The 20716-nt window shown below is 33.7% G+C and overlaps 3 protein-coding genes across 3 annotated transcripts; 2 read left to right on the top strand and 1 right to left on the bottom strand.

Moving 5' to 3' along the window:
* Window positions 1-1241: 1241 nt before the first annotated feature.
* Window positions 1242-3445, top strand: LOC132944207 (uncharacterized). The gene is made up of 2 exons (XM_061013438.1): window positions 1242-1712; window positions 2669-3445. Exons 1-2 carry the CDS (start codon window positions 1242-1244, stop codon window positions 3443-3445), a joined length of 1248 nt encoding a protein of 415 aa, XP_060869421.1.
* Window positions 3446-4003: 558 nt separating this feature from the next.
* Window positions 4004-4839, bottom strand: LOC132946948 (uncharacterized). The gene has a single exon (XM_061017073.1). It carries the CDS (start codon window positions 4507-4509, stop codon window positions 4141-4143), a length of 369 nt encoding a protein of 122 aa, XP_060873056.1. The 5' UTR covers window positions 4510-4839; the 3' UTR covers window positions 4004-4140.
* Window positions 4840-16518: 11679 nt separating this feature from the next.
* LOC132944186 (uncharacterized) lies at window positions 16519-17352 on the top strand. The gene has a single exon (XM_061013415.1). The coding sequence runs from the start codon at window positions 16519-16521 to the stop codon at window positions 17350-17352; it is 834 nt and encodes a 277-aa protein (XP_060869398.1).
* Window positions 17353-20716: the final 3364 nt, after the last annotated feature.

Genomic DNA, 20716 nt, shown 5'->3' with positions numbered 1-20716 from the left:
TAAAATCATTTTAATGCTGGTCTACACCACAAACACAACTTTGATTAAATAGTATGTTTGTGTGATAGGTCCGCAGTAAATAAGATAAATTCAAACGAAATTGTAGGAAAAAAAATGAATAAATTAACAAACTAAAATTAGATATAAACAAATAAAATATTAAAATGGAAGGTATATATATACACTGGGTAAAGGGAAAGTTAAAAAGAAAAAAAATATATATGCATAGAAAATAGGAAAACATGTAGGAAATAAGGGTAAAATATAGAACTAGGGTAAAGAAAAAAAGAAAAATATATAAGATATTAAATTAATTAATTAATATTGTTAACATGGTGTTGGAGATGAAATACATAAGGAAAGTATATATTATATATTACGTAAAGAAAAAGAAAGTATTGTAATAACCTTAAACATTAATATTATAGATATTAACACTAAAATAAGTGATATTGTGAAAGAAAAAAGTTTTTTTTTTCTATATAAAAAAATATATGTCATTAGTATAAGCTAACATAGATAATAATTAATTATGATATATTGTAATACTTATTGTAATCTAACAAAAAATTAACAAATGATAAATGAATTGTTTAATTATTAAATTATACTTAATGTTGAAAACCAATGTAACAAAAATATATTGTAGATTGTACGTATATTTTTGGACACAACAAAAATATTTCAAAATAATGTAACCAAAATATGTAATTATAAAATGATATATATTGTAAACATGACTGTAATTGTAACGAATAACTTATGAATGTAAAATTGTAATTTAGGGAAGGTGCTTGTACTGAAATTTAGAAATGAGCCAAATTTTAATGTTTAGACAATAAAATAAGACTTTAAAATGGGAGGTGTAACGAACCCAATAATACACATAATATATTATTGTGATCGTTTCGCCTTCGGCTACATTTGGCAACATAAAAACTAGATAAACAATAGCACATAGAAATTCGACTTAGATAAATCAAAGTATATCTGATTAGAAAACCTATGGGAAGATAACGAGAGGGCAATGCGAATACGAATATAGCCGGGTTTACATTGGTAGAGTATTTGGTAGAGTACACTAGCCTACTATTTTGTCTACTCACTCTACTCTACTAGTTTTAGTAGAGTAACTGTTTACACGAAGCTAGTATTTAGTACTAGAAGAGAGTGCAGTTGATGTGTAAACTCACGCCGTCACGGTTAGGTTTGATCAACTTCAAAACATCAAATAAACAAATATGGATATCGTACGTCGTCGTCATTGTCGAAAATTATTAAAGAAATGCCTTCGAGTGGTTACAACTGCGTTAGTAAACGATATTTTAGAATTCATTGATGAGAGTAATGAAGAAAAACGAATTTGGGTTCGAGAGTGGATAAAAAGAAGAACAGTACTTGGTGCATCAGAAAATCTTCTTACTGAACTAGCTTTAGAGGATCCAGAAGAGTACAGGCTGTGTTTAAGAATGACAAATGAAAATTTTGAACAATTATTGAATTTGGTATCACCAACTATTCAAAAACAGGACACTATTCTTCGAGATGCACTACCAGCGCCCATTAAGCTACAAATAACATTGAATTATTTAGCGACTGGTAATAGTTACCGAACCCTACAACATTTCTTTAGAGTGTCAATTCCCGCAATATCTAAATTTTTACCAGAAGTTTGTGACGCCATTTATCAAGCCCTGGAACAATATATTAAGGTATTTTTCTTTAAAATTATTTCGTACATAGGTACAATATATTTTATTATATATTAACAAAATATAGAACATTTACAATATTATATTAGTTGAAAATGAGACAATGTTAAGACTATAACTAATACCAACTACAATAAAAATGATTTTTATTCTTTTTAAGTTCAAAACATTTTAACATTATGGAGTGAAAAATTAGATAAACAAAAAAAAATCCCATTTGGGGAAAATTAAATTTAAATCAATGACCAGGCTTTTGCGATGATATTGTCCCTGTTATCTTCATCATGTTTGTTGCCTGTGTTGGCTGATAGTAGAGTGTATTGGGTAGATGTATCTTGATCAGTTGCTATATTGTATTGTGTAGATGTATCTTGATCAGTTGCTATATTGTATTGTGTAGATGTATCTTGATCAGTTGCTATATTGTATTGTGTAGATGTATCTTCATCAGTTGCATAAAAAGATTGTGGTGACGTAGAATGAAAACTGTTTGACCCAGACTGTTCTGCTAATCGATACTTGGTCAAAAGAGACTGTATATCACTTTGAGCCAAAATAGCTTGCCTTGGTGACAACTTATTAAGTGCTGCAATAACGTACTGGCCAAAAGCATCATTATCACTTATTTCAGTGGAATCCATTTTATTTAAATCATTTTGAATATTACGCAATTCTGTAATTGCTGTTGTAAAATGATGTAGCTTCCTTTTTTTAGCTGATGTTTTTGTAACTATTGGAGTTTTTGCAGTTGGTGTTGTAGGCACTTGTGGGTTTCCAGCAACTACAGTTGTTGTCACCGGCGTTGTAGACATTTCTGTGTATTCACCTGTTACATTTTCCAACAGCCCTCCTTCGTTACCTTGGTTAATTAAAAAAACAAAAATAAATAAATGTACACAGTTGTATTACATTGTATGGTAATTATTCAAATAATAATATAATAATTAAATATTTAGATGCCAAAAACTTATGAAGAATGGAAAAGCATTGCGAAAGGCTTTGAAGATACATGGAATTTTCCTAAATGCTGCGGAGCAATTGACGGCAAACATGTGTTGATAATGGCACCTCCTAACTGTGGAAGTGAATATTACAACTATAAGGGGACTAACAGTGTAGTGTTGATGGCACTGGTTGACCATAACTATTGTTTTACTTATGTATCAATCGGCAGCAAGGGGTCAGCATCGGACGGTGGTATTCTCCAAAATTGTGAACTTGGACAACTTTTGCAAAAAGATCTGCTTCCATTAGGATATTGCGTTGTAGCCGATGATGCATTTCCGTTGCGACATTATATGATGAAACCATATAAATGTTACAGAACAGCTCTAACTGTACCTCAAAAAATTTTTAATTATCGCTTAAGCAGAGCAAGACGTATTGTAGAAAATGCTTTTGGCATTTTGGTTAGCAGATTTCGAGTATTTGATAAAAAAATATATTGCAATTTAAAAACAGTGAACAAACTTGTACTAGCTGCGTGCGCTCTTCATAACTTTCTACGAAAATCTTCCTCTACATACCTACCACCTGGCTCTATTGATGAAGAAGATATATCGAGTGGTTTAATGAGAGAAGGTCGCTGGAGAACGGAAATAATTGAGCTTCGAAATTTGGAAAGTCATAGGGAAAGAAGAGCATCAGACTTGGCCAACAAAATACGCGATAATTTGAAAAATTATTTTGTAAATGAAGGAGCTGTACCTTGGCAATATAGGCATATATACTAATAAATATGTATAGAGTCTAGACTAATAGTATCTGTTTAGTTAATTTAATTAGTTTAATTATATTATAATATGTTATAATATTTTGAAAAAATTGTACCAAAATGCATTGGTTTATTGTAAGTAATTAAACTAATTAATTAATAAATAACTAACTGTTTTTACTAATAGTATCTGTTTAATTAATTTAATTTTCAATTATATTATGTATTATACCATCTGAAAAAATATTCGGTACAACATGGGGCAAGCAGAAAAATAAAAAAAACACATAGAAGGAATAATTTGTATGGTTTAAATGCAACAGAAATTAATAAATCAAACCTTACCTAAAAAAAATGTTATATTGAAAATACCTCTAGAATAATTAAACTTAAAGTTATTTATAATAGAATTTCAAAACTGCCCCATGTTGGCCTGGTTAACGGTACCATTTCTAAAAATTTTAGTATTTCCAATATTTTAACATTCATCTTCTTAAAACTATAACTAAATACTGTTAGTTATATTATACATTTATAATATGTCTAAATATTTATACTTATTTAATTCAATGAAAACTTTAAAACTAGTTGTTTTAACAGCATATTTTGGTAAAATAGTCATAATTTGTAAAATTGACTGTACTTCAAGTTACATTAACAATTAAACTCAAATTAAAGAGGAAAATCAGTTAAGTAATATCAATAAAATAAATATTACTTACCTCCACTTTCTGCATTGTCCTGTGTACAACCAATTTTCACAGACTTGACATTTTTCATGAATGAATCCATCAATTTGAACCATTTTATATTTGGAACATATAGATCATCAACACCACTACCAGACTTCTGTGATTTTTTTATTTTTAATAGTTCTTGGTTGTAAGTACACCTTAAGTTTTTTATTTTTTGTTTCAATTCAGTCACGCCAAAATTATCTTTTTTAAGTGTCTTGACGATATCTTCGTAGGCAGCGTCTCTCATTAATTTATTTCTATAATCTTTAGAACCAATATTCCATATACACTCATGCTTTTCATACAATTCCACCAGCGCTATCGTGTCACTTTCAGACCACTTCATTTTTAAAAATTATTAAAACCTTTTTTATAATGAAGTAAAATGATGTAATACAATACGATCAGAAATGTAGAATAGTATTATATTATAAGGTTTAAAAACATTAAACAAAATTAAAAATGTTTACAAAGTTTAAAAATAAATATAATCCATGTGCCGGTTCAGGCGATATCAACAATATTTTACTTTACTATACCAAAAATAGACTGTTTACACCAGTAGAGTGGTGGTAGAGTACAGTAAAAACGATGGTGGGGGTAAAAGCAAGTAGAGTGTACTTTACCACAGTGGTTAACTACTCTACTATACCGATTACTATCTTTAGTACTCTACCTATACTATTCCTGAGTGTTTACATTATGCTAGAAACGGTAGAGTACTCACTCTACTGTCGTACTCACTCTACCGTCGTACTATACCGAATACTCTACCAATGTAAACCCGGCTTATACGATAACAGGACACGATTCTTGGAATAACCAGGCGTGGGAATGTATCAATGATTAATTAAACAACGTCCTGTGAAGTCCACAGATAAGTCGATTGACTAGGGGGAAGTGGGAGAGCAGGAGGCCCTATAAAACCAGACCCGAAACAGCCTGTAGACTAGACGTGTGACACCACAGTACAGACGAGCACCTTCGCGAAAGACAACATATCAACTTAGTTGAATTAGACTTATACATATTTTATGCAGAAGAATTCAATAAACAACTTAAACTTTCAACCAGTCTAATTATTTCGTCAACTCTACCTAAGAAATCCTCTACCAACAGTCTTGCTACCTGTAAATTATAAACTAAGCAGTTATTCTAATTGCTAATTTATAACATCATCAATTATGAATAAATCATGATTTGTTAAATTTGATAACAAATTATTAATTTTAACAAAGATTTAGGTTTCAGAAGTTACCATTTGAATTTCTGTTATATATTTGAGGTTATGTTTTTAATTTGAAGTTAGAAGTTTAGAACTTTAAAAGCCATATAATGCATAAAGTAAATATTTAAAATTTTATATTTTCAAACTTTCAAGTTTCAAAGTTTAATTTGTACATTATAACGGATTTAAATTATAAGTTATATCCACTGCATATAGGTTGCTCCGACCACGAAACCGACAATACGCACCTCCGCATCTTCGCGTTTTTTGTTTTCACCGGAAACATCTAACCGATCCGCTCGATTCAGGTACCTATCGATTCGTCTCGACACCGCCGTCACGTCAATATATCGCGCGTCAAAATCCGACAAGCCGCGCCCGAGATATCGTGAAATCAGTTCAACGAAATCCGCCGCCGAAAAGTTCGACTGAAAGTTCGCCCGATCTTCGCGGTTGATGTCTTGATCGCTTCGGCCGCACCCAACTAAGCGAAAAAGCTATCGCGCGCAAAGGTAGGATCAAACCCGAGCGATTAACGGCGACCTAAGTCCTCCGCGGCCGGCCGCCCGACCGCACGGCCACTCTATTCTCGCCACTACCGCCAAACCAAATACCGCACACACCCGTTCGATACACCAAAAAATCCGCACCGCCCGTGCGCATCTTTTGGTGTACTCAGCGGGTCCGCAGTCGGTCGCCCGAGCAAAGCCGACAGCGCTTTGTAAGGGATCCGGAAAAAGCGCTACCGAATTACGCAGCTCCAAAAAAGTTCGCCAAATCGGGCTTATCGACCGAAAACGCAAAAACCGGATCGCGCGTTAAGTGCACGGTGACAGTCCGGTCACAACGCGAGTTCGTTTTTCCAGTTTGCTGCAAAAACCAGCCCACCAGGCCAACTACCGTCAAGCATAAAATCGGCCGACAAAAGCGACCACTGTAATAATCCTCATCATTATTATTATTAGTATATAAATTAATACTGTTATATATATATATGTATATATTATTGTGTATAAGTACTATTATCTAACATGCATTGACTTTGTAAGAATACCAGATATACGGAAAGCGTGTATTTAGTTCAGAGGTGATGTCTAAGATTAGAACCTCATTAGAAATTGTCGGTCATCACATTTACAAGGTGATACCGTTTAGCTTAAATAGGAAAGCGATAGGGATAGTAGGGGAGTTGATTACTGGAGACGACTTGAGTACGTTCTTGAATACATCTATTCAAGACGTTTGTTACTTTTAATAAAAACACTTTGAGTATACGTAAATTTGTGTGTCTTTATTATTATACCTCTAATTCAAATTCGAGTGCTGAAGCGGACACGTTACAACATTTTGGTGGCAGCGGTGTGTCGAATGTTTTAAGCTACAATTTGAATTGGAACAATACAACGTCAATCTAAATCCGAAATAAACGAAATCAAGCAACAATTATTTGGTCAACTACAATAAACATAAATCAACTACAATCAACAGAACATTCGAATTCAATCAACAGAACTTCAAATACAATTATCAAAAATCAACTACAATCAACAGAACATTCGAATTCAATTAACAGAACTTCAACTACAATCAACATAAATCAACTTCAATCAACAGAACATCCAACTACGATCAACAGAACATTCGAATTCAATCAACAGAAATTCAATGACAATCAACAAAGAAATTCTAATACAATCAACATCAATTCAAAAAAAAAGAGCATGCAATTTTTATGGTAATATAATACTTTATTTATGTCAATATTAGATACAGAATTAGAGTGGTTTTTCAATTTATCTCGTAGAGTAGCAGAGGGGGAACAAAGAGAAAATTACTTGTCACATTTATCAATTTTAACGGGACAAATAGAACTTATTAAAATGAGCAAATTAAGTTTTGATAGCGCGATTAGGATGTTGCCAGAATTTGCGGGATTACCATCCCAGGATTTAAATCTGTTCGAAAAAAAATACGAGTTCGTTTTTAAACATATTGAGGAGGCAATTGTTGGTGACGTGTTAGAAGCGTTACTATGCAATTTATCCGGCAAAGCGTTATGTATCACTCAGCATAAAACAATTTCAAATTATAAAGATTTGATAACAATCCTTAGAGCGAATTTTGGGAACAACTTTTCGGAGACGTACTTATCAAAACAACTTAATTCGATTACACAGGCTAAATTCGAAAAAGTCCAAGACTATGCAGGTAGAGTAGAATTAGCTCTTTATAGATTAATTAACGAAATGACGAAGGATAAATCTAGTACGGAAAGTAAAACTATATCTAAGGTATTGACAACGCAAGCACAAAACATTTTTGTAGACGGGCTATATTTTCAGATTAGAACAGTATTGAGGGCAATGAAATTAGGTGGTCTTGAAGAGATGATTAAGGCAGCGTTAGAAGAGGAACAGGCGTTAGAAAATTTAAAGCCAAAATTTGACAAATCTAATACTTCTACTTTTTCAAAACCTAAGTGTTTTAATTGCGAAGGCTACGGTCATTTAAGTAGAGAATGTAAAAAACCTAGGAGTAATACTAACTACAGCGCGAAAAACGAGTCAATAGTAAAAAAAGAATATAGTGGTAGTAGTAGTTCGTATACTTCTTTATCATGTAATTATTGTAAAAAGACAGGTCACATAGTTAAAGATTGCCGTAAATTAAAATATAATAACGAACAAAAAGTTAAAAATGGAGTAGGCTCATCGACAACAGCAGTAATAAAAACGATAGGCGATATAAAAAATAATACCATTATGATGGTTAAAAACGAAATAAATAAAGAAATAATTGCGTTAAAAAATAATCAAATTAAAATTGAATCGGAAGCGTTAACAGAAAAAGAAAATATGTTTTTAATTGACACAGGCGCGGATTTAAATATAATTAAGTTATCAGCAGTAAAAAATAGCGTACCGTTAGAAACAAAAACAACACGTTAATAGGTATTAACGAGAATTCTATTGAAACCTTGGGCATTAGTAAGATTAATTTAACGATTAATAGTTATAATTATTATGATACAGTCTTTCATGTAGTACAAGATAAGTTTCCAGGTTCAATGTCAGGAATTCTTGGTATACCATTTTTTAGTAAAAACGACGTAACTCTTAATCTTAAAAAAGGTGAAATAATAATCGATAAAACTCAAAATAAAGAAAATGTAATAAGCATACCACCTAGGTCAAACAATATACTAACAATAACGGTCACAAACGAAGAAATAAATAACGGAGATTCGGTAGTAATAAACAAAAAAAATCTAAATAGTACTGTATGGTTAGGAAACTCGGTGTCTTTATGTGAAAATAATACAATTAAAGCAAACATAATGAATATTTCAGAAAATTACGTATCATTAACACAGTTAAAAGCAAACGATATAGATTGGGAGTTGTATATAGAAAATATCGAGGCAGAATCGGGGTTAGATAGCGAAGAAAAAAATAGCTCTATATTGTACTTTGAATCGAATAACAGGATTAAATCGGAACCGATGAAATTTAGTGATAGAATTAAATTAATAACCGACAAATTAAAAACTGATCATCTTAATAATGAAGAATTAAAAGCATTATCAGATTTATGTTACGAGTATTCGGATATATTTTTCGTAGAGGGCGATAAGGTCATAGCAACTGATTTAGTAACACATAAAATTATAACGCCTGCTAATCATCCGCCTATTAATACTCGTCAGTACAGATTACCGGAACAACAAAAAACAGAGATAAATAGACAGGTCGCAGAATTAGTTAGACAGGAAGTAATTAAAAAAAGTAACTCACCGTGGAATCATCCGTTGATTTTGGTACCAAAAAAAATGGGCGACGACGGTGAAAAAAAGTTTCGTTTATGTGTAGATTTTAGGAAATTGAATGCGATTACGGAAGGGAATTCTTGGCCACTTCCGTTAATAACAGATATTTTAGACAAACTAGGACATTCGAAGTATTTTTCAACCTAAGATTTTGCAAATGGCTATCATCAAATTTCTATACATCCAGGGGACACTCATAAGACAGCATTCTCGACCTCTACAGGTCATTGGGAATGGCTGAAAATGCCTTTCGGTTTAAAAACGGCACCAGCAGTTTTTTCGGAAATGATGTATGCATTATTGTCAGGTTGTGAGGATCTTAATATGTATGCATATTTGGACGACATAGTTGTTAGTGCAAATTTATTAAATTCTATGATAAAAAAATTACAAATAATTTTCGAAAAACTAAGAGAAAACAATTTACGTTTACAACCTCAAATATGTCACTTTTTAAGAAAAGAAGTATATCTAGGTCACAGATTGTCCGCAGAAGGGGTAAAACCTGATGAAGGCAAAATTGAATGTGTAAAGAATGTACCTATACCCAAGAATACTACAGATGTAAAAGCATTTTTAGGTCTGACAGGTTACTATAGGCGCTTTATTGCGGAATACGCCAAAATCGCGAAACCGTTAACTTGTTTATTAAAAAAAGACGCAAAATATGCTTGGGGGGACGCACATCAATATGCATTTGAAAAACTTAAAAAGATTTTAACAGAGGTACCAATTTTACAGTACCCTGATTTCGAAAAAGAATTTTTATTAGCAACTGATGCTTCAAATTACGCGTTAGGGTGTGTACTTTCACAGGGAGAAAAAGGTAATGACAAACCGATCGCATACGCGTCTAGGGTTTTAAATTCAAGTGAGATTAATTATTCTACGATTGAAAAAGAATGTTTAGGCATAGTATTTGGGATAAAACATTTTCGACCTTATTTATGGGGAAAAAAATTTAAAATAATTACGGATCATAGACCATTAGTATGGTTATTCAACGTTTCGGATATGAATTCTAGATTAACACGGTGGAGAATGTTATTACAGGAATTTGACTATGAAATAATTTATAAACCAGGTTCAGAGCATAATAACGCTGATGCCTTATCACGGATCTGCGTAATTAAAAGTGAATCTATAATATCATTTGAAGAATTTATGAATGACAATAATATACATATTAACAACAATATACAAGAAACTAATGAGACTATTAATGACATACCGAACAATTACGATATACTACTAACATTAACAGCGGATTTAAATTTATCATTTAATGTACTACGAGAATATATAATTCAATTAGGACATATGAAAAATGCATTAATAAGTACAGGGGATACAGGGGTTAAAGAGGTTGCGGTAATAAACGATAATAATAGAAAATATTTATACGCGTTTACCGAATATTCATGTAATCAGAGTCCAACGTACAAAACGATGTATGAAACCTTAATCAACGTAAAAAATGTGTGCGTTAAAGAAAATATTATTAATCTAGCAATTCCGAAAATGACGAGTACTTTAAATTTTGATATAGTTGTTACAGTATGTTACAGTATATTTTTAAAGGTAGTAATATAAAAATTAAAATATATAGAGATTATAGGATATCGGACGAAGTAAAGACAGCGCTAATTACAGAACAACATATGACATGTATAGGGGGACATCAGGGGGTGTCAAGAACAGTAAAACGTTTACGACAGTGGGTACAATGGAAAGGTATGAAAAAGGAGGTTAAAAAATTTATTAGCAATTGTAAATTATGTCAGATAAATAAGGAAAAACGTAGGAGCAAACAACCCTTGATAACAACCACTTCATCAAAAGCTTTTTAAAGAATAGCTTTATATATAGTAGGACCGTTACCTAAATCTATACAGGGTTACACATATATTATATTAACGCTCCAGGACGATTTAACGACATTTTCGGCGGCATATCCATTAAAAAATACGGACGTGGCGACAATCGCTACAACGTTCGTAGAAAAATTCGTATGTTATTTTGGAATTCCTACAAATATTTTAAGTGACCAAGGTTCAAATTTTTTATCGTCCTTATTTAAACAAATGTGCAAATTATTAAAAATTAATAAAATGCAAACAACAGCTTATTTGCCGATGACAAACGGTTCTTTAGAGCGTAGTCATAAGACTTTAAAAGAGTACTTAAGGAACTTAAGTGATGAAAAAACGGAAAATTGGTGCAAAATGTTGAGTTATGCTATGTACATGTATAACACGACACCTCACACAGCGCATAAGTTTACACCATATGAGTTAGTGTTTGGTGTTCAGCCAGTTGTTCCTTCTAGTTTTTTGAAACCACCTTCGACAGGGTACAGTTATTGTGATTACGTAAATGATTTGAGGACACGGATGCAGGAAGCGAGACAGATGGCGAAAAAACATTTAATTGAAGCAAAAATAAAATCGAAATCTATTTATGACAAACATATTAATCCAATTGAATTAGAGATAGGCGATAAGGTACTTATGAAAAATATGAAAAAGAAAAATAAGTTAGAACCAAATTGGATAGGTCCGTATGAAGTAGTAGAAGTACATGAACCCGTAAATGTGTCTATTATGAAAAATAATAAAGTAATACGCGTTCATATGAATCATTTACAGTTATTTAAAGAAATAATTGATTAAGTGCTTAGAAAAAAAAACTAATATTAAATAACGAGCTATTAAGTAGGTAAATAAATATATAAATAATTTAGAAATTAGAATAAGTGTAATTTAATAATTGACATCGAAATCAAAGTACTAATCTAGTTATAAATTGTTTTAGGGTTATCATAGGTCTGTCTGTTTTACACACACCAACACACGGAACACAACACGCATTATACAATATTACACACGTGAGCAATCACTCGGGACTTTATTTTGAAAATAAAGGATCCGTCAGGATCATAAACACACAATGGACACTTTTGACTTATGTTAATTTAACAATTTATAATGAACGAGAGAAAATTTTTGGACACATATTTAGACACTACGAAACAATATTGCATTGAAAACGAATTAATTCCATCAAAATCTAATATTATTTGTCAAAATTTTAGAACCGTATTTACCGATTTTACCAACGAAATTTTGAAAAAAAGGGCTAACATTTTAGAAACATTGGGACATCCTTCTAAAAGGGGGAGGAGAGGATTAATTAATGGAGTAGGTAATTTAGCAAATATTTTGTTCGGAATTCGTGATGATAATTGCATAGAAACAAACACGAATAATGTATTACAGTTACAACAATCTGAAAAAAATGAGTTAAATATTATAAAATCTCAGACGAGAGTCATTAAAGCAGTAGTTAAACAATCTGTACAGAGTTATAGGGATACTACGTTCTTACGAGATAAAATCAACGAGTTTATGGCAGATATAAGAAATTTATCAGATCAAGTAATTAATAAAACAAGTGAGTTAGATCACAAAACCCGAATACATGATTCGTATTTGTTGTTAAATTTACTACTAAGTCAGTATGCATTCGAGACCATTTATATTTCAGAAATGATAAATTTGGCACGGGCAGGTCAAATACACTCGGGAGTGTTATCAATTGAGGCATTACGGGAAAGTATGAAGGAGATTAAATTATCATTACCCAAAGGTAGATCATTACCGATTGATTTAGACAATATTGAACCTTATAATTTATATCAATTATCGGAAGTCAGTGTAGTATATAAAAATCAATTATTGATGTTTAATATAAAGATACCGTTAATAGATCAACAAAATTTCAATTTGTATAATATAATTCCGATGCCGATTAAAATTAAAAACAAACAGTTCGCGTACGTACAAAACACTTATGATTATATCGCGATAAGTCCTTCGAATGAATATTTTACGACCTTTACACCACAACAATTAAACACTTGTAAACGAATACTTAATTACTTTATTTGTTATGCCATACAACCCGTACATTCTAAGAATTCTAATACTAACTGTGAAATGGCGTTATTTACGAAACAAAAGGAGAAAACACAAATGTGTAAATATTTATATTTTGAATTACATGGAAGTATATTCCATAAATTAGAGTTTAAGAACACGTGGCTCTATACAGTAGGAAAAGAGAATTTAGTATTAACGTGTGGAGTAGATGAGTTATCTGAAACTATAGAGTTAGTAGGAACAGGTTTGTTAAGTATTGACGAACAATGTAAGGCCCTCCGCACACGGTAAAACTGTTTTGCAACGAGAATCTCAAATCAGTTGCGTGAGCGATTGTTGTGCAATTGGTTTGCAATCAATTTATGTATTACTCCGCACACGAGTTCGATCGAATTTCGACCAGTGTATGCAGTTGTATGCAAATTGATGTTGGGAAAGAACGTGCGTTTTTTTAAAGTTTTTCAAAGTTTTTTTATAGTTAAACATTAAACTTTTGCAATATGTCGAGTAGTTCTGATGAAGATGATATAATTGACTACTATCAGTACCGTAGACAACGAAAATTAGTACGAAGGAAATATTGGACCCATCCATATATAGAGAAAAATATGAAATGCAGGCTGTTTATAGCATCAGAACAACTTAATCAAACTGATACCAAGTTTATAGCGTTCTACAGAATGTCAAAAGATTCATACCGGGAATTGTTAAAGTTGGTTACTCCTAATATACATAAAATGAACACAAATATGAGAGAATGTGTGTCTGCCGAAGAAAGAATATTGATAACTCTGAGGTAAGTGTTATTAGTCTTTATTGAATTATAAGGTTCTGAATTTTTTATATTTTAATCGTAATAATAATATAATATCAACAAATAACTAAATTAAGAAATTAATAATGATTATTAAAATAACTATAATGGTGTGAAACTGGACTCGCACTCCTTATCGTAGTTTTCGACTGTCCCAGAAAAGTTGCTGTAATACTCAAGTGCATTTGATGGTGTACTCCCAGATGTATACGACGTGGTAGATTGCGAAGTGTATGTTGACGGAAATGAAGTAGTAGATGGCGACGAGTATGTTGACGATGATTGGGATGATATTTCATCTATAACGCTGAAAATTTTTCGTTTAAATAATTTAATCTGATCCTTACTAAAATGTTCAACTTCAGGCATCAAACTTAATAAAAACATCTTGAGAGCTTCTTTGTTTTCACTGTTGTAAGAATTAGCAACTAAATTTGCTTCCAATCTCGCCTTTTTAGCTTTAAAGTATTCAGCCACACAATTATCTGCTTCCACTGCCGATTTATTTTTGAACTTCAGGTTTTTCTTATTTCTAGACGAGAACTGTTCTTCAGGATGGTTAATTTGTTGCGATAATACTGGTGATGCTGGTGATGCGGAAGGTGATAGGAATGGTGCTTCTAACGTTGGTGATGTTGGAAGTGGTGGCGGTTGTAGTTCTGAAGACTGATCTGAGTACGATGAGTTTGTCAGACCATCACATATTTCTGTATTTTCTATCGTTTCATCAGTCGTTTCGTCTTGGGGTTTCTCCGGAAGATTACCAGTGGACGGCGGAACCAACGTTTTTATAAATGGGATAGAAAACTGCATGGCATCTGCTAAATAGTATGCTTTTTTATTTCTACCAGACCCACTTGCCGGAGTTTTCATTTTCCGTGTAAAAACAGTACGAAGATTACGCCATTTTTCTTTACACTCGGAAGCTAAAATCATAGTAATAAAAATAATAAATAATAAATATAATAAAAGGTGGGCAAGTGGATGTCGCTCTGCTGTACTGTAGGTTACAAGTGGGTCACTGTATAATGGATGGTATTAAATTTGAATTCAATGATATAATATCATTGTATAAGAAAAACGATTCTGAGTGGAGACGGTATGTCAGTCTAGTTATAAGACATAATATATACTTATCTATAGTATTAAAAAAAAAATTGACCTATAATAAATTCCAAATTAATCATATCAAAATATCCATTTTAGGTACTTATAACGCGTTATAGATCAACTACAAACCCTGATACTATCATAGATATATTATAATAGTGTACTTTAGAAGTTTCAAGTACCCACGAATAATATTATACACTCACGACAAAATAACTAAAATACCTAATTATTCTAGGTTTTTTATTATGTAATTTCGTCCAAATTTGAACTTAAAAATACTATAAAAATAAACTGTGCTTCTGTATTTTTTAGATTTTTTGGTAACAGAATCAACTACTTACGTGAAATCTTGTTTTAAATTTTCAGTCCTTAGATATAAAAGTTGAACAGTTTATACATTTTTAACTACAAAATAATTATTCAATTTTAAATTTGATAAAATTTGTCAAAATTCAATCTTTAAATGATAATAAAAAAAAATTGTGCCTATGTATTTTTAATTTTTTTCAACTGATATTGTATTAATATATCAGGAGCCTTGTATTAAATTTTTACACTTTTTGGCCCAACAGATAAAACTTTATTGATATTTATTGAAAAAAAAACTAAAAAAATTGAAAACTGATAATGTCCCTAAACAGTTCAAAATAAATCAAAATATTTTGAAAATGTTATAGTGTATAGAAAATGCAAATATAAACAACCAGTGAAAATTTCAAGTATCTACGGTCATTTGTTTTAAAGTTACACCAAAAACCAAATTCAATTTTGTGAAAAATCAATTTTGTGTAAAAATTCCCGTTTTTCCTTAATTTTTACTTTGTTTTTTCCGGGCGCTTGTGAAAACTATTGAGAAATTTTAACTTTTGACCCCCCAAAGTACCAACTAGATTCACTTTCCTATCAGAAAAGTTACTATTAAAGAAAATCGAAGCATTTTTACTGTCCTAAAAGGTGATGACAGACACAAAAAAAAATAAAAAAAAATTAAAAAATTAAAAAAAAAACACACATTGTAAAATCAATACATTCATTGTTTCACTCAGAATCTAAAAAACCAGGAACTCGTTGTGCTGTTTAGTAGCTATCGAGTGAATCTCGTAAATGAGTAGTGTAAGTAGGATTTTTGACCACTGTCGACCACTGGGACTCACTGTCCCTTAGGATTTGGTGTGGTAGGCCGTGGTTACTGGTTAGGTAGTCGCTCCGGTCGCCTAACTAAATTACGAGTATTCACAGTGACTACACAGTTTGCACAGTTTCATATAGGTAATAAATGATGTAATAATATTTACTTATATTTTAACAGATACTTGGCTACAGGATGTACATTTGTGTCTCTTTCATTATACTTTGCAAGAGGGGAAACTTCAGTTGGAACTATTGTGCACGAAACAACTAAAATAATCTGGGACACGTTATATGAAATATATATGCCGGTACCAACTAGAGAGCATTGGAAATTGATAGCCGATCGTTTTGAGTCAATTTGGAATCTCCCAAACTGCATTGGAGCTCTGGACGGGAAGCATGTACGAATAGAGAAATTTCCCAACACAGGTTCACAAAATTATAACTATAAATCATACCATTCTGTCGTTTTAATGGCATGCTGCGATGCAGATGGATTATTCACGATGATAGAATCGGGATACGCGGGAAGAAACAGTGATGGAGGCATTTTTAAAGCTAGTGCAATGAAGTATTGGATTACCCACGGAGGTTTCGACATCCCTTCACCTTCTCCGTTAACATATGATGAGACAAATAGTCCATTTCCATACTACTTTGCAGCTGATGAAGCATTCCCGTTATCGCAGTATTTATTGAGACCTTATTCCAAAAGGACATTAGACAATGTTAAAAGAATATTCAACTATAGGTTAAGCCGTGGACGGAAAACTATTGAATGCGCCTTTGGCATGGCGGCAGAAAAGTTTCAAGTACTAAATGGTCCCATACGATGTCGAAAAGTAGAATCAGTGAATGACATTATTAAAGCGGTTTGCATTCTACACAATTATGTACGTAAACGAGAGGGTATCGTCTATAGGCCCACAGACACGCAAGAAGATCATGAAATAGCCGCAGTAGGTATAGACACAATATTACCAAGACAGGTAACAATAAATGAAAGATCTTCAGCGAATACTAATAGAAATTATATATCTAATTATTTTCTTTCTCCTCGTGCATCTCTACCATGGCAATGGAAATACACTGTACCAGAAATAAGAAATACGATACGATATGATACGACAACATGATTATTATTATATTATTATTATGTAATTATACTTATAATTATAATTTATAAATAAAATCAAAGTACAATGTAGTACAATAGTACATAAACAGCTAGTATATCATGTTATTTTTTTTATGGTATTTTTAGACACTTTATTATTAATATAGCTTGGATAAAGATAAATACAATTCGTATAGGGAAATATTATTTTTAGAACAGCTGAAACGTAATAATTCATATTGAAATATTATTCTAAATACTGCATTCGTTTATTTGGCCCTTCTTTAAAAGACTTGTTTTTAATATAATCCGTGTATATTAAATGTATATAGGTACATAATATATTAATTACACTTTTTACATACCTGTCATGTTTACTTTGGCTGCTATCTCGTGCCATGCTTTTTCTGTCAGGTCTTTTCTTGAGTATCCAGAAAGATTATAATTATATAAAAGTTCGTGTTTTTCTACCTCCTCGACAAATTTAATGTTTGCCAACTGCTCATTCATTGTGAATGAATTATCAATTTATCAAAATATAATATTCAGGTATTATATAATAATTATAATAATAAAATAATAATTTTAATACATTTTAAGTAATAAATTATAATATAATCATTTATTACAATGCAATCACGCAACTGAAACCGAAATTCGACCTGCAAGCACAGTTGCACGCGACCAGTTGGAAACTGATTACAAACCGATTTGGTTTTGGTCGACAAGTGTGCAGTTTCCTATTACGCTAGACAAGCAAAATCGCCAAACGGTTGCTCGCGCAACTGATTTGAGATTCTCGTTGCAAAACAGTTTTACCGTGTGCGGAGGGCCTAAAGGTTATGCCAGTCAAAATATATTACACCCAGTTACAACGGTTCAAAACTCAAAATTAGTGGACATAATACCAGAAACTAAGATAATTACAGGGGGGCAAAATTTAGAGCAGAATATTACATTTAAAATACTAACGTCTAGGAATATGGGGAAAATTGAAAAACTACATGATTTAAATTCTATATCTAGTTCGTTAGATGACATAAATAGAGATATTGATTATCAACTAACGAAACAATCAGTACGAGAAGTACATATAAATCATAACTATAAATTTTATAGTTTTTATAGCATTATAATTTTGTTTATATTCATGATAATTTGTGCTTTGTTTAAAAAATATTGTGTTAACACAACACCACCTCCGACACCGTTACGTGATTACGATCCCGTACATTTTGATACCATCAAAGTAACTGAGGTATGAAATAAGGTAGAATTATTATATTAACCATTGTATGAAATTATATATTGTAATAGTTTAGTAGAGAAAAAATGTAATATTTAATTTTATTTTGTTTACATATAATTTCATTCTAGGGATGGAGGAATGTAATAATCCTCATCATCATTATTATTATTAGTATATAAATTAATACTGTTATATATATATATATGTATATATTATTGTGTATAAGTACTATTATCTAACATGCATTGACTTTGTAAGAATACCAGATATACGGAAAGCGTGTATTTAGTTCAGAGGTGATGTCTAAGATTAGAACCTCATTAGAAATTGTCGGTCATCACATTTACAAGATGATACTGTTTAGCTTAAATAGGAAAGCGATAGGGATAGTAGGGGAGTTGATTACTGGAGACGACGTGAGTACGTTCTTGAATACATCTATTCAAGAGGTTTGTTACTTTTAATAAAAACACTTTGAGTATACGTAAATTTTTGTGTCTTTATTATTATACCTCTAATTCAAATTCGAGTGCTGAAGCGGACACGTTACAACACCACCCAGCGAAGACCAGACGTCGCCGACCGCAGCCGAAAGCGAAGAAGACAAAGACGAGCCCTTCACACTCGTAGCGAGACCCGCCAGGAAATCAAACGCCCTCACAACGCGACCTGCCAGATCGGCCCGCCCTCGACCAGCGGCCGTTCTCGTCAAAGTCCTCGAAGGCCGGACCTACGCAGACACCCTGCGTCAAGTCAGGGGCACTGAAATAGATTTCGAAGGCCTCGGAACTCACGTGACTTCCATGAGGAAGACGATCAATGGTGACCTGCTCGTCGAGCTGACGAAGGGCGCCAAGGCCACGGCAGCCACCGCAGCTATCCGGTACAAACTGGCCGAAAGCATCAAAGGATCCACGGTCACCAGGCTCCGGCACACCGCCGAAATAGAAATTACCGACCTCGATGAGGTCACCACCATGGAAGAGGTCCTCGCCGCGATTCTCAAAAGCACGCCGGACGGCCAATCCCTCGCGGCCGACGAGGTCAAGATAACCGGCTTGTGGGCCACGCGGGACAGCCGCCACCGTTCCCATCGGCATCAGCCGGAGCCTGACGTCTATCCGCGTCGGCTGGACGCATTGCCGCGTTCGCCCGCGCAGACCGGAGCCGGCAAAGTGCTACCGCTGCCATGGCTACGGCCATAGCTCGCGGCAGTGCACCGGACCCGACCTCTCGCACGCCTGCCGGAGATGCGGACTGACCGGACACACCGAGTCCACATGCACTGAAAGCGCGGACCTGTGCGTCGCTTGCGACCGCATGAAGGCCTCACGCGTACCACACAAGCCCGGCTCCGGTGCTTGCGCCGCCCGGCGGGCAGCTCTAGCAGCCATCAACTCCGCGAGCCGTAAATGATCCGCATAATCCAGATTAATCTCCAACGGAGCTCCACGGCCCAAGTTCTCCTTCAGCAGACGTCGGCCGAGAGGGGAGCCCACGTCCTCGCCGTTTCGGAACCCAACTGGCATCCCGCCAACGACGACAGGTGGGTCCGCAGCGACGACGGCACCTGCGCAGTCGCCCTATCTGCGGCTGCCGACTTCGTCGCGGAAACCTACGGCACCGGTCGCGGTTACGCCTGGATACAGGGACGGGGCCTGAGAGTGTACAGCTGTTACAACTCTCGCAACGACACCGCCGAAAACTTTGCCGCCTTTCTAGACGACGTCCACCGGTCCGCCAACGAGTGCGACCGCCGGACCCACCTAGTCATCTGCGGCGACTTCAACGCCTGGTCGCAAGAGTGGGGCTCGGCGCGCAACGACCGGAGGGGCGATCAGCTGGCCGACCTCGCCGCCAGCCTGGGGGCGTAATTTTAAATCGTGTCACGGTGGCTCCTCGATATGCCGTTATCATTATTTAAGCCAAATCACATTTGCGTGGCTACTGATACATTGATATGACTTATAAGGCGGAGTGCGGACCCTACACGGAAAGTTCTATGACAACAGAAATTTAATTAATTCATACTAAGTACTTATTTAATTATGGACTTAGCCAACAAATCACAGGTATTATTATTTAACTTATTACTTATTAATAAAGATTGCATGCTAAAACTGTCTGTGTCATT

Source organism: Metopolophium dirhodum, chromosome 1 (assembly GCF_019925205.1).
Source record: "Metopolophium dirhodum isolate CAU chromosome 1, ASM1992520v1, whole genome shotgun sequence".
Classification (NCBI taxonomy): domain Eukaryota; kingdom Metazoa; phylum Arthropoda; class Insecta; order Hemiptera; family Aphididae; genus Metopolophium; species Metopolophium dirhodum.
This window is presented reverse-complemented; position numbering and strand designations above follow the sequence as displayed.

Bases quoted from the DNA above. Each gene is read 5' to 3' on its own strand.
- LOC132944207 (XM_061013438.1), top strand. From the start codon at position 1,242: ATGGATATCGTACGTCGTCGTCATTGTCGAAAATTATTAAAGAAATGC. The intron at 1,713-2,668 runs GTATTTTTCTTT...TTAAATATTTAG, and splicing joins CCCTGGAACAATATATTAAG to ATGCCAAAAACTTATGAAGA.
- LOC132946948 (XM_061017073.1), bottom strand. From the start codon at position 4,509: ATGAAGTGGTCTGAAAGTGACACGATAGCGCTGGTGGAATTGTATGAA.
- LOC132944186 (XM_061013415.1), top strand. From the start codon at position 16,519: ATGCCGGTACCAACTAGAGAGCATTGGAAATTGATAGCCGATCGTTTT.